The 21,791-nt window shown below is 44.1% G+C and overlaps 1 protein-coding gene across 2 annotated transcripts in view; it reads right to left on the bottom strand.

Annotated features, from left to right (window-relative positions):
- Positions 1 to 19,720, bottom strand: part of SMYD1 (SET and MYND domain containing 1) — a 43,643-nt gene extending 23,923 nt beyond the window's left edge. The window contains exons 1-5 of one of the 2 annotated variants that reach the window (XM_043468764.1): positions 19,496 to 19,720; positions 7,833 to 8,009; positions 5,118 to 5,331; positions 3,055 to 3,185; positions 266 to 304 (exon numbers count right to left, since the gene is read on the bottom strand). In XM_043468764.1, the coding sequence (XP_043324699.1) occupies positions 266 to 304; positions 3,055 to 3,185; positions 5,118 to 5,331; positions 7,833 to 8,009; positions 19,496 to 19,632 (698 nt within the window). In that variant the 5' untranslated portion in view covers positions 19,633 to 19,720. The remainder of the gene's footprint in view (positions 1 to 265; positions 305 to 3,054; positions 3,186 to 5,117; positions 5,332 to 7,832; positions 8,010 to 19,495) is intronic. The other variant, XM_043468765.1, reaches the window with a different exon arrangement.
- Between the last annotated feature and the right edge of the window lie 2,071 nt (positions 19,721 to 21,791).

Below are 21,791 nucleotides of genomic sequence, written 5' to 3'. Positions count from 1 at the left end.
AGAGAAAGAAATGAGGAGTAAAACAGAAGAAAGAAAGGGAGCAAAAGAAAGCACAGCACAGCAGGTAGTGGTGGGTGAAGAACAAGATGATTAACATAAATGCATTAAACATACAGCATTCAGCAAAGATGAGATTTGGGGGAGCAGACAGGCATTACAGACAGACAGCAACCAAGGGGTCTCAGGAAGGGGCAGTCCCAGCAAAAATCAGGCAAGTGAGGGAGATGGGTCAGAGGAACAGGGAGGTTTTCAAAGACTGACCCACCTCATCTGGGTGTGAAACATGGATTTCACTGCCTCATGACTGAAAAACAAAACAGACACCCAAATGGAAATCATTACCATTGGCTCATCCCGTACAACCAGCAACAGTGCACAGCATTCCAGGTTATGCCGTCAAAGCTTTGGCCAGCAAGACCACCTCTCTCCCAACCCCTTCTAGCTGAGCTTCCTTGCCAAGATGTAGCCTGGTATAATGGAAAATACATTTGATATGGAATGAGAAGTTCTGGGTTCAAAAGGACTCAGCCCTGGACAAATACCCTGGGCCTTGGTATTTTCATCTGTAAGCTGGCAACGAGACTGTCATAAGACAATGAATTCAAAAGTAGAGGGCTACCATATTTTTCAACGGCAGGGCAAAAAAAAGCATGTGAACCATTCATGAAAGATGCTCCTGGTTGCCCAGTCAAGTTTGAATGCCAAATCATGGGCAAATTGGGCTTGGAGTAGCCCCTCAGAGCCTTAGGGTCTTCTGAGTGGTACACCAATAGGGCTTCAACTTCAAGTTACCAGCTGCATTGCCATCAAGAAGCAGAATCAAACAATCTTTGGGTGGTTTACTCTAGCTAATTTCTCTTTAAATTGAAAATTGAGGGCAAGAGGAGAAGGGGGTGACAGAGAATGAGATGGTTGGATGGCATCATCGACTCAATGGACATGAGTTTCACCAAGTTCCGGGAGATAGCAAAGGACAGGGAAACCTGGCGTGCTGCAGTCCATGGTGTCACAAAGAGTTGGACACAACTAAGCGACTGAACAACATCAATTTCTTTTTTAATGAAATAAATGTTCCTGCAGGCATTCTTTTCCATAAATAAGGTAGAGTGCTAAAAAACCACATGGGAAGCTACATATTATTATCCCTCTAAACAAGCCTCTTGCGCCACCCTTATGGGTGGCCTCTTTTGATGTCTGTCTTGGGAAGAGTTTGAATGTGTCCGGAGACCAGTCACACAGGTAGTATGTAAAAATTGCTGGGATTAGAATTGGACTCCTAACACCACAACCAGTATTCTTTCCACTATGGCAGGCACCTAGACTGTTACTGCAAAGTCACCTTCTTTCACACAACAGCCAAGAAGCTCAGGTACCATGTGCCTGTTCAAAATTAGTGGATGCATCAAAGCCAGAGCAGACACTGGTGATGATCTGAAGAAAGGGCCCCCAGGTTTCTGTGGTAGTGACAAGAAAGGCACTGGGTCATCACCACTTATGGGAGTGGTACCCAGAAAGACCAGCCCCACTTGTGAATTTGATCCTCTCTGCCTACCAGGGTAACTCCAGACACCAGTCCCTCTGGGGAGGATTCCATGAGGTCCAGACCAGGAACGCCAAGATGTTTTGGAAGGGAAACACAAATATACCAGGAAAAGATTGTCATCTGGGTCCAAAATAAACTTTCCTGTCTTGAGGGACCTTCTCAAGTGCTCAGAAGCCTAGACTCAAAAGTCAGGCATGCCCTTGTTCCAGAATTAGGAAGGAAAAGGGAAATCAAGAGTCCAGGCTCCACTGGAGCATGCACTTGTTTCTTGGCTAAGAACCAGAAACTATTATCTTTGGGGGGAAACCTGTTATTGTTGATGGCTTATAGTCAACTTGCATCATCATAAGAGCTCGTCTCTAAGAGTAAAAGAAATATTTCTTAAGCCTTTCATCCCCAGTAGCTCAGACAGTAAAGAATCTGCCTACAATGCAGGAGACCCAGGTTCAATCCCTGGGTCAGGAAGACTCCCTGGAGAAGGGAATGGCTACCCACTCCAATATTCTTGCCTGAAGAAGCCTGTGGATAGAGGAGCCTGGTGAGCTATAGCCCATGAAGTCGCAAAGAGTCAGACACCAACTGAGTGACTAACACTTTTCTTCATATCCCCAAAGCTCCCCCAGTCTGAACCATGGACAACCTGGGTTCATCATGTTTTCTGACACTTCATTTGCACCCCACTCCAAATTCTGTTCTCTGCCCTTCAGTCCCCTGATCTGTGCCTTCCAGGGGGAGAGGCTGACCTCTGAAGTTTTCATCACCAGATTCCTCGGTCCTCTGGCTTCTGGTTTAGCCAATGGGAGGAGATAAGAAGGTGGGAGGAGAGAGAAATTGGGGTGTTTAGTCTCTTGGCTCCCTCTCTGCCTGACCACAGTTCCAGCTGTGCCTGGTTTCCCTACAGGCACAGCTGAGCTGTTGGGCTGGGGGACAAAGGGCCCCCTCCCATGGCTACAGCTCTCATCAGCCACAGGAACAGCACTTCCTCCATCACCCCTCCAGGTCTAGAGGAGGTATTGATTTCATGTTGCTGCCCAGACCCTAGACACCTCACCATTCTTCTGTCAGTTTCTTCAGCTCTACCTACACTTCTATCAATTGCCCTTTTATTAAATTCTCTTAGGGTAACCCTTGAGTGTGCCTTCTGATTTCTCCTGGTAACTTGACTAACACATGCTCCTGACAAGTGCCTTCTCTGCTGATGATGCTCTGCAATGACCCCTAGAAAGAAAATCTCAGGCTTCAAGTTCAAAATTACATAGTAGTTAAAGGTTTATTTAACATATCTCAGCAACCTCAAGAAATATACAAAGACTCAGAAATCACTTTGCTACCTTCCTCATTACATTTGTCCTCTCTACACTTATTCTGGAATAAAATTTCAATTTTTTATCCAGATGAAATCCATGCTGGTTCAGGTCCAACAGTTTACTTTTGGTTTAAGTCAAGTGTAGAGATGATACCCTACTGTTTCCCATCCCCAGCACACCAACCCAAGTTCAAGACATACTCACTTGCCATTGTTAAATATGACAGTGCAGTTGGGCCAACAGTCATGGTTCACCAGGGCCAGGTTAGGGAAGACGCCCACGCCCACAGCCTGCAGGCCTCGCTGGTCACTGAGTGTGAAACCATTGCAGTTAATCTGCCCAGAAGAAAAGATGAGAGTCAGCTAACAGACCAGACACAGACTTGGTGCAGAACACTAACCAGCTGTTAAAAGTTTTTTAAAAATAGAAGACCTGTTTTCATTCTGGAAATGCTTAGAGAGTTTGGAAACAAAACAGTTAGTCTCCTGATCTCTATGTGATTCCAAATGACCCACAAGATTACTACCATGTGAGAGTCTCAATTTGCACCATTACCTTGAAAGTCTGGGGTAGCTGTATTCTACAAAAGTCCAACATGGGAATTCTCTCATGGCCCAGTGATTAAGACTCATTGCTTTCACTGCCATGGGCAGGGGTTCAGTCCCTGGTTGGGGATATAGGATCTCACAAGCTACACAGCAGTGCCAGAAAAAGCCACGAACTTCCTCTTGCGTTGCAGAGATTGCGTACAATAATAAAATAATATCTGGGACACTGGGATGGTTAATTTTATGCCAATTTGGCTGGGCTGTGGTGACCACATATTTGGTTAAACATGATTCTGTATGTTTCTAAAAGGTGTTCTTTGGATGAGGTGAACATTTAAATTGGGAGACTTAGAGTAAAGCAGGTTAGCCTGCACAATGGAAGTGGGCCTCATATAATCAGTCGAAGACCTTCATAAAGCCAGACTGATTCCCCAAGTAAGAAGGAATTCTTTCAGCAAACTGCCTTTGTACTTGAAACACAGTTCTTCTTTTTGGGTCTTCAGCCTGCTGGCCTACCAGCAGCCCCTACAATCACAAGAGACAGTTCATTAAATCTCTTTCTCACTCGCTCTCTCTCTTTCTACACACACACACACACACACACACACACACACACACACACAGGCGCGCGCGCGCACCCTTGTGGTTCTATTTCTCTGGAAAACTCTATTACAGAAGCACTGGTACATGGGGAGGACTCAGAGGTGCTGAGTATGATCATACTATTTTATTACAAGAACTCCCTCCTCAGCCCACTCACCAGCAGCCCAGGAGGCACTCAGCCTGCCAGATGGGAGACAAGCCCCCAGAGCCCACAGCCTGAGTCTGCTGACCCACTGGGCTCCCATGCCCTCCTCCCTCATTACTTCAGGAGGCCTGGATTTGCGGCCAAGACAGCGCCCTCCAGAAAGCCCCTCCTCTTCTCTCCCTGGGTTCCCATGATCAGCCCATTAAATCTGGAAAAAGGAAGAAACTTATTTCCAAAGTGCCTCATCGGCAAGAAGAAATAGTGATTGGATCTTCATTTTCTTTTCTTTCAAGATTTTGGCGGGGGGGGCGGTGGTGGACCATGTTTAGTCTTTATTGAATTTATTACAATATTGCTTCTGTTGCTCTGGTTTTTTGACCATGAGACATGTGGGGGTCTTAGCTCCCTGATCACGGATGGAACCCATGCCCCCTGCATTGAAAGACAAAGTCTTAAGCTCTGGACCACCAGGGAAGTCCCCCTGGGTCTTCATTTTCAGTGTGGAGTAGAGAACGTATAGGAAGTGCAGATGAACAAGAAAGTCAATCATCATCCAAATATGCGGTGGGAGATAAAGAGTAGCTTTCGTGTGGGATGTTGATTTCAGACCCCACAGGAATGACCTCAGAGTAAAGCAAGGCCAGAAAGAAAACTGAGTGAGAGCTCCTCATCTAAGGCCTCCTTCGTGCTCCAGAGCTTTTCTTGGCCTCCCCAGTCCACCCTTTCTCTTTTGATGCAGATCATTTTTAAAGTGTTTATTGAATTTGCTACAACACTGCCTCTGTTTTGTTTTGTTTTGTTTTTGTCATGTGTGATCTTAGCTCCACAACTAGGGATTGAACCTGCACCCCCTGCGTCGGAAGGGGAAGTGTTGACCTCTGGACCACGAGGGAAGTCCCTCCCCCTCCTCTCTGACCTGGCAGCCCACCTCTACCCCACCCCACCCCCACGTTGGGCGAACTCTTACGCACCACGCCGAAGATGTGGGAGATGTATTGCATGCTGAACTGCTGGCTCTGCGGCGGCCAGTACTGCAGGAATGTGTCCACGTCCAGCCGCAGCTCCTTCTGCTCCTCCTCCCCGAAGTGCTCCACGTGGTTCTGCAGGTCGTCCACGGAGACCAGGCAGCCCTCGGTGAGCCCGCTGCCCTCTCTCTCCACCCGCCACATGATGCGTGCCGCCAGCCTGTGCGGAAGGGCGGAGTGAGTGAGGCCTTGCTGGGATGTTCTTTCTACAACCACTTGCGGAGTGCCTCCTGCTGCCCAGCGTGGTGTCGGGCTCAAGATAACCGTTCTGAATTAGATGGATGGAATGTCTTGTGTCATGAAGCGTCTTAGAATGGTGGTTGGTAGTTTAGTCACGAAGTCCTGTCTGACTCTTGCGATCCCATGGACTGTAGCCCGCCAGACTCCTCTTGTCTATGGGATTTCCCAGGCAAGAATACTGGCGTGGGTTGCCATTTCCTTCTCCAGGGGATCTTCCCCACCCAGGGATCAAACTCACGTCTCCTGCATTGCAGGTGGATTCTTTACTGACTGAACTACTAGGGAAGCCCTTTTAGAGTCTGGGAGACCTAAGTTGAAAAGATAATCTAAACTAGTGTTAAGTGCTGTGCCCAAAATCAAACGGTGACCTGAGGGGGGAGGGGAAGCCAAGGTGCTCAGGGGAGGCTGGAGGAGGCACACGGGGCTGCCAGTGGAGTGAACAGGAGCCAGCCCTGTGCAGATGGGGAAAGAGCAGCGAGTACAATGGCCCTAGAGAGAGAGAGAGCTTGGCATGATTAGTAGCAGCAAAGTGGGGACTTCCCTAGTGGTCCAGTGGTTAAGACTGAACTTCCACAACAGGGGACATGGGTTCAGTCCCTGATTGGGGAGCTAAGATCCCACATGCTGCAGGGTCCAGTAAAAACAAGCCGGGTGGGGGCGGGGGGTGGGCGGGGAGAAACAGCAAGGTGCTGGAGCCAGGAAGCAAGGAGCGGAAAGTGAATAAAGGTGAAAACGGAAGCACAAGCCATATTGTGTGGGTTTGGGAAACCATGAGAGGGGTCAGGGGACACAGTGAGGTCCAGTCACCTGTGTCTCTCCTGACCCTGCAGCTAACTGAGATGAGCACTGGAGAAGAAGTCTGATGACTCCACTTCTTACTGTGTGACTCTGGGCAAGTTGCTTGCCCTCTCTGAACCTCTCCAATGTGAGGGTAATACACATTCCCTGCCATGCTAACCTCCAGAGTGCTGCCCTCCCTTTACAGAAGGCAGGAGGAGACCAAAGAAAGAGGCCCACCACTCCAGATTGGTGGTGGCATTCTGAACCTGCAGGGCACTCACTTAGAAAGCTTGTCTTGGGTGACCACTGATAAATAGATCTTTCACAATATACATGTATAACAAATCAACACAATGTACAATACATTTTAAATATCAATATCTTATGACTTAATTACACCTCAATAAGGGGGAAATTTATGAATAAGTAAAATTTCACATGAAATTACAAAAAGAAGGAATGGGGGAAAAGAAGAAGTAAGATTTCAACAGATGGAACTAAGGGGGACAGGGGGTGGGGAGGCTGACTAAGCAATTTCATTTTGCAGTTTCCCATAAGTTATCAGGATATGATGATTCCAGTCTGGAATCTTCACAGTTAAAATGCTCAGTTCAAATGCTCCAGCATCACCATCCCCATCTCCTCCACTCTCCATTGCCGGCTGCCTAAGCACCTACCTGCAATCTACCATCAGGTCCTACCCTGGCGGAGCCTTCTGGACTTGGTAGCTCTGGAATTAAGGTATTGGCGCAGAGATTTTTGCAAATGCAAATGCCTTTCAGGTGTAATGAGTCCAGAGGGCTAGTGTACAACCATGGGGATGAGTGGAGCTGTGATAATTTGAGAAGTTCTATTTTTTTTTTAAAGAGGTTAGTTGCTATTGCACTCTCATTTTGCCACATCTTCACATTTTTTTAAGAGAAGCCAGAAATCTTAATTTTTTAATGTGCAACTTCCTAATTTTTTGACATGGCAGGTCGGTTTTTAATTAATTTTTATTAGAGTATACTTGATTTACAGCGTTGTGTTAGTTTCAGTTGCTAACCATAAGTTTGTTTTCTACATCTGTGACTCAATTTCTCTTTGGTAAATATGTTCATTTGGACTTTTTTTGTTTTTAGATTCCCCATATAAGCCATATTATATGATATTCGGATCAATTTTTTAAAATTTAACATTGAGGAGCCACACAGAACAAGTCTGCAGCCAGCTCCACCCAGTGGAGATTCCCTCATAAATGGGTTTCCCAGACCAAGTGTGGCGGGACTTCCCTGATGGTTCAGACAGTAAAGAATCCACTCGCAATGTGGGAGACTTGGGTTCGATCCCTGGGTTGGGAAGAGCCCCTGGAGGAGGGCATGGCAACCCACACCAGTATTCTCACCTGGAGAATCCCTGTGGACAGAGAAGCCTAGCAGGCTATAGCCCACGGAGTCGCAAAGAGCCAGACACAATTGAGTGACTAAGCACAGCCCAGACCAAGAGAGGGCACAGAAGAAGCAATCATAGTCTCCTTGGGGCTCTCTCCTGATTTGCTCTTAGCCCAGCTTGCTTGGACCAAGGCGTGGTGCCCCCGCTGCCACCCCACTCCTCACCTGACGTTTGGGAATCCAAAGCCCCACCCCAGGGCCCAGCTCTGACCTGATGTTCTCGTTGGGCACCTTGCCATATCTCTTGATGGCCGAACATTCGTTCTTGTGGTTCAGCCAAGCATCCTTCTGGCAGGTGCGGTCACAGTAGTGGGCAAACTTGCACTGCCCGCATCGGTGGAGCTTCTCCTGCCTCTTGAAGCAGGTGTGGCACACAACATTCACAAGGCTGGAAATAGAGGGAGAAAACTGTGACCACGGGGCACCACACTGGCTGTTGGGAGACACGTTTGGGTATGGGCTCAGTGGGCTGTCCTTGTCTTTCTCAGCTTCAGAGTCCCACCTTTCAAAATGAGGGGCTTGGGTTTCCAAAGGTCCCTTCCAGCTGTAACCATTCTTTTTCATAATTTTATTTATTTAGTTTTGGCTCTTCTGGGTCTTCCTTGATGCGAGGGTTTTCTCTAGTGGCAGCAAGCAGGGGCTACTCCTTAGTTGCAGTCCCAGGGCTTCTCATTGCGGTGGCTTCTCTTGTTGCAGAGCACAGGCTCTAGGGCTCCAGTAGTCGTGGGTCTCGGACTCTAGAGCACAGACTCAGTAGCTGTGGTGCTTGGGATTTGTTGCTCCACAGCATGAGGGATCTTCCCAGATCAGGGATTGAACCCATGTCTCCTGCATTGGCAGGTGGATTCTTCACCACTGAGCCACCAAGGAAGCCCTGGAACTATTCTTTTGGCAGATATTTTTCAGTGAAACTAATGAAGGGGACACTGTTGAACTCTGCATATAAACCCTTCAGTTTAATTCAGTAAGTATAGATTTACGACCTGTATGCGTTAGGCACTGGGAATATCATAAGTTGCTGGAGGAACAATTGAACCTGGGGTCACCAGGCAACATGAGCAGCGCTATAACAGGAGGGACACAGGGTGTTCCTGGATCACAACATAGGAGTTCCCCTTTAGGAACTGGGGAAGTCTTCTAAGCCAAGGGAGTGGGTGGAAATTCCTCATAGTCCTCTTGCTGAAAGTCACAGGTCATTAGCACCATGGCATGGGAGAGAGCATTCTGTGTCACATGTCCTTCTCGTTGAAATAGAATCTCCGTTGCCCCAAAGAATAAAAAAGTCATAATTATCTACAGTATAATGGGACATGACCTGTTTTACCCAAAATGACATCTACACATTTATGTCATAGTTCTGTGTGTTTGGCACGAGTAAGAAGGACAGAGTTACTGATGTCACCAGTGTTATGTGGTGTGTTCTCTTGGCTCAGAGAGAAATTGGAAGCGATGGGTGGCCAACTCCACAAACTGCTCTGCCCCATCTGCTGTGAGGTACAATGCCAGTAATTAATGATAAAGTGCTCAAGGGTTTGAAAGGTTAGTGCTTACTTACAGGTTAAGTTATTCCCATTGTAATGTCTTCCTCACTCCCTTGTTTTCCCTGAAGTTTTCCCAATGAGAGAGGAAGCGTGGAATTACTTGCAATTGCACAGAATTGCAGCCCATTAATTACTATGCCACTACTACTACTTGCACCAGGAGAAGGCTAGGGACAGAGCCCCAAGATACTACAGTATAGACCTCACCCCATACTGGGTGATGGAGAGACCTTTGCAACAATGTATATAATCCTTTATCAGGCCTTGACTCAATTCAACCACCAGTTCACAATATCTTGCCTTCATTTTGTCTCATCAGAATCTTTACAATCACTTTGTTATAATAAATGTTTAATTACAATTCATGAGAAGAAAACATGATCAATCTCCTAGTGAGCTCATGGTGGGTCCCAAATGTTAACCACCAAATCATTGTCTCCAGGCCCCCAATCTGTTTTAAATTCCATTCTATAATTTTTAAATTTGGGGGGAAAAAAAGCTACAAGGATATACTGTACAACACAGGGAATATAGCTGATATTTTGTCATAGCTATAAATGGAGTATAATCTTTAAAATTTGTGAATCACTACATTGTACACTTGTGACATATAATACCACAGATCAACTGTACTTTAATTAAATAAATAAAGTTCTAAGACCACTTTCTGACTATTTTATTGAAGTATAGTTGATTTACAACGTTTCAGATATACAGTAATGTAATTCAGTTATACATATATATATCCTTTATCAGATTCTTTTCCATTATAGGTTATTACAATATATTGAATATAGTCCCCTGTGCTGTATAGTAGGTCCTTGTTGTTTATCTATTTTATATATAGTAGTGTGTACCTGTTAATCCCACATTCCCAGCTTATCCCTCTCCCACTTAAAACCATGTCTTAGATTCCAGAAGAAAGACTGCTTCTGCCAGCCAGCTTAGCTGATGACCTTCACCAAGCCACATTTCCCCTCCTTAGTCTCATTTTTTCAGTCCCCACAAGAGTCCCATTTACACAGTGCTTTGCAATTTTCAGAGATATTTTTAAGCAATTCTCTTTCGTTAAACCTTCACAACAACCCTTTAGTGTATAGGTCATCACTGTCTTCCCAGGGATATTATTCTCATAGGGGTCCCTGGTGCCTGACACTGTTCCCAGCACAGAAGGCAGAGGAAGCTCCCAAACCTACCTGCTCTGTATACAGCCCTGAGTGTGCCCTGCCCCAGCCATCGGGTCCCTGCTCGCTCTTTCCTCCGCAGCCCTGGGTTGTATCATCTGTCAGAGTCAAGAGGGATGGAAAGGCAGCTGCTGCTCAGCTCCTTGTATGGAAATAACCGGTTCCTGGACAGATAAATGCAAATAGAAGGCGCCTGCAAGGTACATGAGCCCTCTAAAAACACAGCCAGAGAGGACTGGACTAACTGTTCTGGCTTCCTGGGCTACCTAAAAACTTGTAGCCTGAGAGGAGGTCTCCCCTCAAAAATTGCGGGGGAGGGCATCTGTCTTAAAGAACATCACATCTGGGAGGGGGTTTCAGGTTGGAGGGGTAGACACATATATACCTATGGCCAATTCATGTTGATGTATGGCAAAAACCATCACAATATTGTAAAATAATTATCCTCCAATTAAAATAATTAATTTTAAAAAAGAACATCGCATCCCGCAAGTACCCAGAGAACTTTACAATATTTTGAACTCCTTCTTTCTTCCTTGTTCCTTCCCATCTTTCTTCTTTCACAAGTTTTTATTGGGCATCATTTACAACAATGTGGATGGACCTGGAGGGCATTATGCTTAGTGAAATAAGTCAGAAAGAGAAAGATAAGTAATGTTTGTTATCACGTATATGTGGAATCTAAAAAATAAAATCAACAGATGAGTATAACAAAAACAGAAACAGACTCACATATATAGAGAACAAACTAGTGGTTACTAGTGGGGAGAGGAAAGGTGGAAGGGTCGTGATAGAGGTACGGGATTAAGAGACACAAACTACTGGGATTTCCCTCGCAGTCAAGTGGTTAAGACTCTGCGCTTCCAATGCTGGGGGATGCAGTTTCAATCCCTGGTTGGGGAACTAAGATCCTACATGCAGCCAAAAGATAAAAAAATAAAGAAAATTTTTAAAAAGAAGGTATTGTTTAAAAAAAAAGAAGTCTCATCGTTGATAATGATTCCATGATCCTACCACTTCCTTCTGTAAAAACATATTTTTTAAAAAAAGAAATACAAATTACTGTGTATAAAATAAATAAGCTGTAAGGAAATAAGCTATAAGGATACAACACAGGGAAATATAGCAAGTGTTTTGTAATAACTTTAGATGGGGTATAATCTATAAAAATACTGAATCAGTGTGTTGTACTCTTGAAACTAACATGATATTGTAAATTAAAAATACTTCAATTTTTGCATTTTTTGTTTCATTTCTATTTTTTACTATAGTTCCATTTTTAAAAGTAAATTAAAAGTTCTAAGTTTATTAAAAAGCATTTATTGAGCATCTATTATGTGCCTTGCCTTGAGCTAGCTGACAGACAAAGAAGATACAGACTTTGCCTTGAAGCAGTCCCCAGTTTGGGCTGGGGCATAAACACATATAAGGAAGGTGAGGTATGCCCCCCAGGAATCCTGCTGCAGGATTCAAAGTCAAGGAAGGTGGAATCTGGGAAGGCCATCACCAGGGAGGCATAGTTCTGACCATCTGAAGATGAGCTGAGTTATACATAGAACATAGAAGGTCAAGTGCTTCTGCCACGGAGAGGCACTAGCATGAGTCAAGGGCTTCCATGGGGGAAGCAGTTTAGGGCAGGTGTGTCTAGGAGACAGGAGGAACTGTTCGACAAGATCACATTACTGGGAAATAATGTTGGAAAAATGACTGGACTGTGGGGGACCTAGAATGCATCTTTCAGTGGTAAGACCTTATTCTGCAGGTGGGGGGTGGGGGTGGGGGCGGGCGGGGATGGGGAGGGGAGGGTAGAGAATGATCTAGTGGAGGCTTCTGCAGAGAGGAGAAACATGGCCAGAGTTGGGACACTCAGTTTCTCTTTGCTACAGCATCTACCTAATGTCATTTTTTAAATTATTTATTTGTTTGTTTTTGGCTTTGCTGGGTCTTTGTTGCTGCTCGGGCTTTTCTCTAGTTGTGATGGGGGACACTCTCTAGTTGCAGTGTGTAGCCTTCTCATTGCAGTGCCTTCTCTTGTTGCAGTGCATGGGCTCTAGGCGAGTGGGCTTCAGTAGTGTTGTACATGGGCTCTAGACCTCAGTAGTTGTGGCATTTGGGCTTTGTTGCTCCACAGCATGTGGGATCTTCCCGGATCAGGGATCAAACCCTGTATCTCCTGCATTGGCAGGTGGATTCTTCAGCACTGAGCCACCAGGGAAGCCCCCTAATCTTGTTTTTAAATGACCCATGTAAATCCTTAAGGGATTCACGTTTGCACAGTTATTTGCCTTAGCAGAAGTTAGGTGGTGCTACATCCCTAGACCAGACCTAGAGATTTTTAACGTTTCTCTGATTAATTTAGCAACTTTTAAGATTTTCTCTGCCATAGCTCCCAGGACAAGGCTCACACACCTCACTCAGACCTGGATGCACTTCCCACACTCTACTAAACCCCTCTTCCCAGACTCACAACACATCTTCAGATGCAAATGAGAAAAGGTGACATTGTTTGGGGGACAACTTGGCATTTGACCTAATCTATGCTTAAGAGGTATTATCCCCAAACTTCTGCATTTAAGGATTAGTTAATAAAGTTTAGCAACACAGCTCACTATGGGTCATGTGACATATCAACACGTCTGACCTCTGCAGATGAATTAAAGTGCCAAATTAAAGATATATGTCTAAATCTACTCTGTGGTTATCCTTAACATCAAATGCAAATGTTGAAGACTGTAAGCTGAATGCTTTCACAGTTACTCACTCATTTTCTGAACTATCTGTTCAGGAATTTCTCTAATCCCTTTATTAAATTATTTCCATTTATAGCATCATTTATATCCCACCACCTACCTCCCAGCTGTTACCAGATTAAGGCCACACATGTATTTGTGCATATGCCATGGTTAATTCTGGTGGTTCCCCTGGGTCCACATAGAATTACATGTGCTGAAAACCCTGCCCTCTCTGCTGGACCTGAAGAAGCTCATAGCTGGTTTAATTTTCAAAAAAGCCCAGCTGACAGTAATTTGTTCTAAAATAACTTTCTTTTCAAACTCTCAGACTTAGAGAATGAATTTGTGTTGTCGGGGGAAAGGATGAGGAGAAGGGATAGTTAGGGAGTTGGGGATGGACCTGTACAGACTGCTATATTTAAAATGGATAACCCACAAGGACCTACTGTATAGCACAGGGAGCTCTGCTCAATGTTATATGCAGCCTGGATGGGAGGGCGTTTGAGGGAGAATGGATACATGTATGTGTATGGCTAAGTCCCTTCGCTGTTCACCTAAAACTATCACAACTTTGCTTATTAATTGACTATACTCTAATACAAAATAAAAAGTTTAAAAAAAATCTTTCTTTTTCTCATATTTTCATCTTTGTTTTTACCTGCTCAGATAGATAGATAGGTTCTCTTGGGCACTTCCAGCTCTTTAAACAGAATTATTTAGGAGTTGGTCAAGAACTTTTAAAAAAAAAAAAACCTGGCAGTCTACAGTCCATGAAGTTGCAAGAGTCGGACACAACTTAAGTGACTAAACAACAACAACAAAGGAAACTAACACATTGGTTTATTACTATAAACATTTTTTTCCTGTGTCAAAGTGAAAGTGTCCAACTCTTTGCAACCCTGTTGACAGTAGTCTGCCAGGCTCCTCTGTCCATGAATTTCTTCAGGCAAGAATACTGGAGTGAGTTGCCATTTCCTTCTTCAGGGGATCTTCCCCCAGGGATCAAACTGGGGTCTCCTGCATTGCAGGCAGATTCTTTACCATCCAAGCCACCAGGGAAGCTCCTAAAAATGAATCTGTCTGCCATTGCAGGAAGACACAAGTTCAATTCCTGATCAGGGAAGATTCCCACATGCCGCGGGACAACTAAGCCTATGTAAAGTTAAGTGCAGAGCAAAAGGAGAAGAGAGAAACCTTGAACAACTCGAGCTCATCCACCATGCTTGGGGTCACACCCACTTTCAAAGACCAAATCCATGAAAGACGACTCCTTGGTAAATTGACCTTATCCACCTACTTTGCCTTCATCCCTTTCCAGCATGAAACTCAGAATCCCCAAAAAGCATGACACGCAGGCTCCCTTCTAAACATCAGTGTCGGTTGATTCGCAGTGGCTGCCTGGAGTACCCTGTTAGAAAGAACAGTGAGGCCAAGTTGGAGTTCAGGAAGAAGGTGTTGCCTGACTGATTAGCCATGTCTACCAGGGATCCTGGTGCCCAAGTGCTGCACACTTGCCAAGTCTCAATGGATGATCTCTGTTTTATTCTTGGCCTCTTATGTTTAAGCAGGTGACCTGTTTTTCCAACCAACCAAATTAAAGAGATTCTAACCAGACTAAGGGCTATATAATAAGGGCCTGGAGAGCTGCTCTGAATGCTAAGCCCAGACTATTCTAGCAAAGACACAATTCAACTTGCAAGTCAACATGACACAGTGCAGCATTATATTTTAAAGCTAAATATCTCATGCATTATGAACCAGAAATTCCACTCCTAGGACACACACCCCATGTATCTGTTCACCAAGAGATACAAACAAAAATGTCCATAGCAACTACTTGCAGGAGGATGGAAACATAAATTGTGGTACATACACATACAGAGCCTACTCATTTTGTTAGTTACACAAAACCATATGGATAAATAATAGAAGAACATTTAAATGAAAGAAGCAAGAGCATAAAACCACCTATAACTGTATACCTTGGTTTAAAAGATGAAAAACAAGCTATAAAAACTAAATTATACCTCCAACTAATAAAAAAAATTAAAAAAAAAAAAACTAAATTATATATTGTTTAGGAATATGTACATATATGACAAAACTATCATTGAAAACACAGGGGAATAAGTAACATGAAATTCAGGATACTACTGTAGTTACCTTTGGGGCAAGTATGGTACAGGATAGGGAAAGATAGGCAAGATGAATGTAATAGAATGTTCTAGTTAAGTAGGATGGTGTTTTCACAGGGGCTCATTTATTGTAATGCTTCATGTATGTTCGTGTGTGTGCTCAGTCACTCAGTCATGTCTGATTCTTTACAATTCCATGGACTTTAGCTGGCCAGATTCCTCTGTCCATGGAATTTTCTAAGCAAGAATACTGGAATGGGTTGCCATTTCCTACTCCAGGTAATCTTCCCGACGCAGGGATCAAACCCTCGTCTGTTGCATCTCCTGCGTTGGCAGGCAGATTCTTTACCACTGTGCCACCTGGGAAGCCCTGTAATGATTCACAGAATATATACATATACATACATATATATTTCATGTATTGTTTTCAAGAAGAGATTTTCATTTAATACACTCCTCAACTAAATATAAAATCTTCATTTTTGTGTTTGGAAGTTAATACAGATAGCCTGGTTTGCAGTAACACAGTGTTAGAAAATGCTTCTTTCATAAGGTGACTTTTGTGGGTCACCTGGTCCTACCTCCCCAGTCAGGTTTCTCCCTTACAGTGGCTGAATTTCACCAGGAGCCTAAAATTGGAGTGAGGATAGGATGAGCAAAGCTTTCCTCTGAAGCTTCTCCAGGCTGTCTCAGGTACACCCGAGCAGTTCCCTCATCTTTGCAGTGATGAGTTTGATTGTATCACTTATTTTTTAACTATAAAGCAGTCATTTCAATTTCTATATTTCTTTCTTTTTTATTGAAATATAGTTGACTTGAAATGTCTTATTAGTTTCAGGTGTACTGGGTAAATCACTTTTAAAAATAATCCTTTTTATTTTTTAAATCATTTTAAAGATCATTTACTCTAATCATCCTAATCTTTATTACTATTATAACAATAAGATTTTATTAGCATTTTATCTGCAACATGCACTAAAGTTGTTTTTATATAGTTATTGCTTAAAATGAATGATGAATTTTTTATAATAAGAAAAACATGTAAACAATCTGAATGTCCAGTTATAAAGGAATGGTCAGAAAGTATGCAGTCTTATTTTTTTTTTTTTTTTTTTTTATTAGTTGGAGGCTAATTACTTCACAAAGGTATGCAGTCTTAAACTCTACAAAGAGAGTATAGTAACACAGAAGATACCTAAATCATTAAATGAAAATCTTCCAGGTCAGGAAGTGGTAAAAAAAATCTGCCTGCCAGCGCAAGAGACACAAGAGGGGGAGGTTCAATCCCTTTGGGCCAGGAAGATCTTCAGGAGTTAGAAATGGCACCTCACTCCAGTAATCTTGTCTGGAAGATTCTGCAGACAGTAGCCTCGTGGGCTACTGTCCATGGGGTCCCAAAGAGTCAGACATGACTGGGCATGCTCGAAGTTTAGGTAAGATCCCAACTAATAGTACAAATAAATGAAACCTATGTTTTAAAATGGGTTTCCTTGGTGGCTCAGTAGTAAAGAATCCACCTGCCAATGCAGGAGACTCAGGTTCAATCCTTGGCTTGGGAAGATCCCTTGGAGAAGGGAATGGCAACACACTCTAGTATCCCACGGACAGAGGAGCCTGTGGGGTCACAAAGAGTCAGACATGACTTAATGACTAAACAACAACAACATTTTAAAATAAGCTGGAAGGAAATAGACAACAATGTCAATGTTAGCTTCATGTGAAGATACATTTTTTTCTTCCTGAGTTTTACTCTTGTAACAGAAGCAAAATCCACTCATCTTCGGACACTCTTGAAAGGGAAACTGATTGGCAATATTGGTTTTTAGGGAGTTGAAGACACCCATGGATGTTCTATAAAAGGCAAGATGGTGACTCAGTAGTAGTACTAAGATCATTGTTCAGAGTTCCTGTGTTTCTAGCTTTTTCTGTCTTAATTCTGAATCCAATTGATTCCTCAACTGCCCCCAACACACCCACACAAGTAAATAAAGTAAGACACACTCCCCCTGAAGAAGTATTACTGTCATCTCAGCCTCTCTAAATTCCTCAGCTATAGCTAGCCACATACACCATTCACAGCCTTTTCCCTGAAGGTCTTGGTGGGCAGGAAGAAATGAGAATTTGAATGCTACCTAAATTATCTCTGAAAAGCTGTGCCTATTCTCAGGATGGTCATACAGTGAGTCAACCAAGAAATCTAGGTTATCAGAGGCCATCTTAATTAAGACCACGTCAGTGTCAGTCAGGTCACCCCAATTTGGGGACTCAGAGAATATTGTCATAATGTTATCACAGTAGAGGGTTTTTTTTAAAATAAAGATTATCACTATGGTTCGGGAAGATCCACTGTAGGAGTGTATGGCAACCCTCTCCAGTATTCTTGCCTGGAGAATCCCATGGACAGAGGAGCCTGACGGGCTACAGACCATGGGGTCGCAAAGAGTCAGACACAACTAAAGCAACTGAGCACGCATGCATGCAAAAGTGCGATGGTCAAGTATGGACAGGACTGTAGGGGAAATGGGAATGTAAATTTAATAGATTCGCTTTGGAGGGCCTATTAAAATGGAAAACAGCACACCCCAACGCACAGTGATTTCTCTCCTAGCCAGTTAGCCTAGCGAATAATCACACATGTATGCAAGTGGACACGGTCAAGGATTTCAATCACAAAAACATTTGCTTTTATGAAAAATTGGAAACCACCAAATGTCTCTCAACAGGGCAATAGATTTTCAAAAGTTCATATATTCATATGGTAAAATACCCACAGCAGTTAAAATTGGTGGTCCATATAGGATATGGACCAAAATGGATAGACTTACATGTGGGCAAAAAAAAAAAAAAGGAAAAAAACCTCACAGATCTTTGAGGATTTAAAAGAAGTGGCTATAGACTTAACAGTTTCCATGAGGATAAATATCAAACCATGTTGTTTAGTGAAAGGAACAAGTTCAAGGATAACATCGAAAGTATGATATTATTGAGAGTTCCCTGGTGACCTAGTGGTTAGGATTCTGTGCTTTCACTGCCATGTCCCAGGTTCAGTCCCAGGTCAGGGAACTGAGATTCCCCCAAGCCACACAGTGTGGCCAGGAAAAAAAAAATTACCATTTCTGTTAAAAAGAAAAAACAAACTAGCTATGCATTTTGATAAGTATATATATATGTATGTAGGTAGAGAGATATAATAGTACAAGAACATTCTAGAAGGAAACACATTGAAATCAAAACAAGGATTACCTCTGAAGAAAGACAGAGGGAACTGGGACCAGGGGTGGGAAAGGGGGAAAGGTGAAACAGGATTACAGTTCATTGGTGATATTCTAATTTTAAAAGGTAAATGGATTCCAGTGTTACTTGTGTGTTTGCAGTTACTTTTTTAAAGTCTCAGCAATTACTTAATCCTCTAATATAATTATTACACCTCAGAAGCAAAACAACATGGAGCCTTCCATAGGAGACTGTCTCCTAGACACCACACCCCCTTTTCACTCCCATTCCCTCTACCGTCTCCACACACAGCACTCCCACTCGGCCAAGTTCACTTATGTTCTGAGTGCTTGTGTTGTGCTTAGTCACTCAGTAATGTCCAACTCTTTGCAACCCCATGGACTGTAGCCCGAAAGGTTCCTCTGTCCATGGGATTCTCCAGGGAAGAAAACTGGAGTGGGTAACCATTTCCTTCTCCAAGTGATCCTCCCCACCCAGGGATTGAACCCAGGTCTCCTGCATTACAGGCAGGTTCTCTACCGTCTGAGCCATCAGGGAAGCCCAGTGTTCTGAGAGCATGCCCTAAAGCCTTCAATCACCTTTGCAGCCCTCCTAGGCACCAGAGTAAATCCCATTGACCCTGACCCTTTGCAGAAAAAGTAATGCCAGCAAACAGTTAGCTGTGCATGTACCCTTCATTATCAACAGCCACATGAATTGCATCCCTTTCCATGATTATTTTTTCATTTTATTAATTGGAGGATAATTGCTTTACAATGTTGTGTTAGCTTCTGCCATACAACAATGGGAATCAGCTACATGTATACATATACTTTCTCCCTCTTGAGTCTCCCTCCCACCCCACCCCTATCCCACCCCTCCAGGCCGTCATAGATCACCAGGCTGAGCTCCCTGTGTTATATAGCAGCTTCCCACTAACCACCTATTTTACACACAGTAGTGTATATATATCAGTGCTACTCTCCCTCAAATTTGAGAGCAAAGTATTTGAGAGTGTGGCACTGGCCAAATCACCAGGAGGAAAGAAGGCAACAACCCAATTCCATACCTGTCAAAAACCACAGCGGAATAAGCCCGCTCCGCGAAGATGATGTCGGCAGCACAGAACTCCTTCGTGGCCTTCAGACCTCTGCCTTTGCCCTCAACAGTGAAGACCTCCACATTCTCCATTTCCCCTATTGTCATCTCAGAGTCTTCAGGCAGCTCGGCAGATATTTAACACTGAGCCAAGTCCCTTGTCCTTGCAGCTATTTCAGCACCTTCAGCATCCCAAAGAGCACGTCTATAAATGGACAAGCACCTCCCCTTCCCTACCCCCTCCAGCCCCTGGGCCCTCTCTCACTCCCCCTTCTGCTTCTTTTCCTGTGACCGGGATGGGGCAGGCCAGAGGACACTGATCTGGAAAGGATCCCCGCCACCACCCAGCCAAGCTGACAAAGTAGAAAAAGACCATGGGCTGTTGTGCTTCTCAAATTGGGCCTGAAAACTTTGGAAAAGTTCCTTTGCAAAGAGTAGTTAAGTCCTGGATTGCAGTCATGCTCAGCTTTAGTTGGAATGGGCAGCACTTGGTCAGTAGGGTATTTTTAGCAACCAGATGCCTCTGTCAATCCAAAGCAGAGACAGCTGAAGTGGTCCAAGAGAAGAGGCGAGGTGATGCTTGCTGCTCTGGGACCCTTCAGCTGTCAGGCTTGGACTTTCTCAAGTGAGATGGGCCCCTTGTTTCCTCCATGGGTAGACTATTGGCAGAAAGTAACAGATGCTAAATTGACCCTTTGCCAATATATCTAACTTCTCTCCTCCCTTGTGGCTCAGACAGTAAAGAATCTGCCTGCAATTCAGGAGGGTCGGGTTCAATCCCTGGCTCAAGAAGATCCCATGAGTAGGGAATGGCAACCCATTCCAGTATTCTTGCCTGGAGAATCCCATGGACAGAGGAGCCCAGCGGGTTACAGTCCATAGGATCGCAAAGAGTCGGACATGACTGAACGACTAAGTACTCTCTAGGCTCCAAAGGGCCTCCCTCTTCTCTAATATTCTGTGGCTCTCCCATAGTGCCCCACCCAGGGCATGGAGGTCTGAGCATTCTCTGATGAATGTAGGTATGTTGGACCCTAGGATGTGTTATGAAAGGAGGCTGGCTTTGAAGATGAAAGCCCTCATGTCTATTATCATTCTGTCAAATCTGCCTTAAACATTATGTCTGCTACCAGAAAAGTACCAATACCTTCTTTCCCAAGAATGAGGACATTGGAAGGATAAGTCTAAAATCCCAGCTATTGAACTGGATACCGCTCATCTTGATCACCAGGCAGCTCTCACTGAGGTTGAAAAGAGAGACATTTGCAGATCTGGAGCTATGGCTTATCTTCCAGATAATATTTTTAGTTCCTGGGATGCATCTATTTTCAGATTTCTGTTTCTGTAAGTGTACTAGTTTACAAGCACTGGCTTCTGGGTTAGACAGGTCTGCATTTGAATTTTGAGCCTTCTAGGACCGTGGGATTCCCAGGTGGCACTTGCCTGCCAATGCAGGGGAAATAAGAGACCGGGGTTCGATCCCTGGGTGGGGAAGATCCCCTGGAGAAGGGAATGGCAACCCACTCCAGTATTCTTGCCTAGAGAATCCCATGGACAGAAGAGCCTGGCAGGCTACAGTCCATAGGATCGCAAAGAGTCGGACATGACTGAAGCAACTTAGTGGGACAACTTTGAGAGAGTACCTGTAAGACAAGGGTGATAATTTCTATCTCACTGGTAAACGAGATAATAGGTACAATGGGCACGGCGCAACACTTGGCTGTGTCCATACAGAACTTATTAAATGATGGCAAATTTATTTTATTTATTCTGTCCATTTTCTTCCCCAAAACCATCAAGATACATTCGAAATTCTAATGTGTCTTCAAATTAACTGTATCTCCTGACGCTTCTTTGCTCTTGGAAGCAGCTGGAAAATCATCTGTCAGACCTTGCATGCATGCTACGTCACTTCAGTCATGTCTGACTCTTTGCGACTCCATGGATGGTAGCTCTCTAGGCTCCTCTGTCCCTGGGATTCTCCAGGCAAGGATACGGAGTGGGTTGCCAGGCCCTCCTCCGGGGGATCTTCCTGACACAGGGATCGAACCCAGTTCTCTTGTGTCTCTTGCATCGGCGGGTGGCTAGCACCACCTGGGAAGCCCTCTCCATGTATCCCAGTCTTTAGGTCATAACACATAGTTCCTGGAACTAGAGAATAATTCAGCAAACTCTGATCTAGCCCAAAGGGCAAAGCACATTAAGACATTTAAAACTGGGTGCCCCCAAAAGTAAACATCACATGCTCTTGGGGGAAAATAAATGAT

This window comes from Cervus canadensis, chromosome 5 (assembly GCF_019320065.1).
Source record: "Cervus canadensis isolate Bull #8, Minnesota chromosome 5, ASM1932006v1, whole genome shotgun sequence".
NCBI classification, from domain to species: domain Eukaryota; kingdom Metazoa; phylum Chordata; class Mammalia; order Artiodactyla; family Cervidae; genus Cervus; species Cervus canadensis.
The sequence above is the reverse complement of the archived record's forward strand: the minus strand, read 5'-3'. Positions and strand labels throughout refer to the sequence as shown.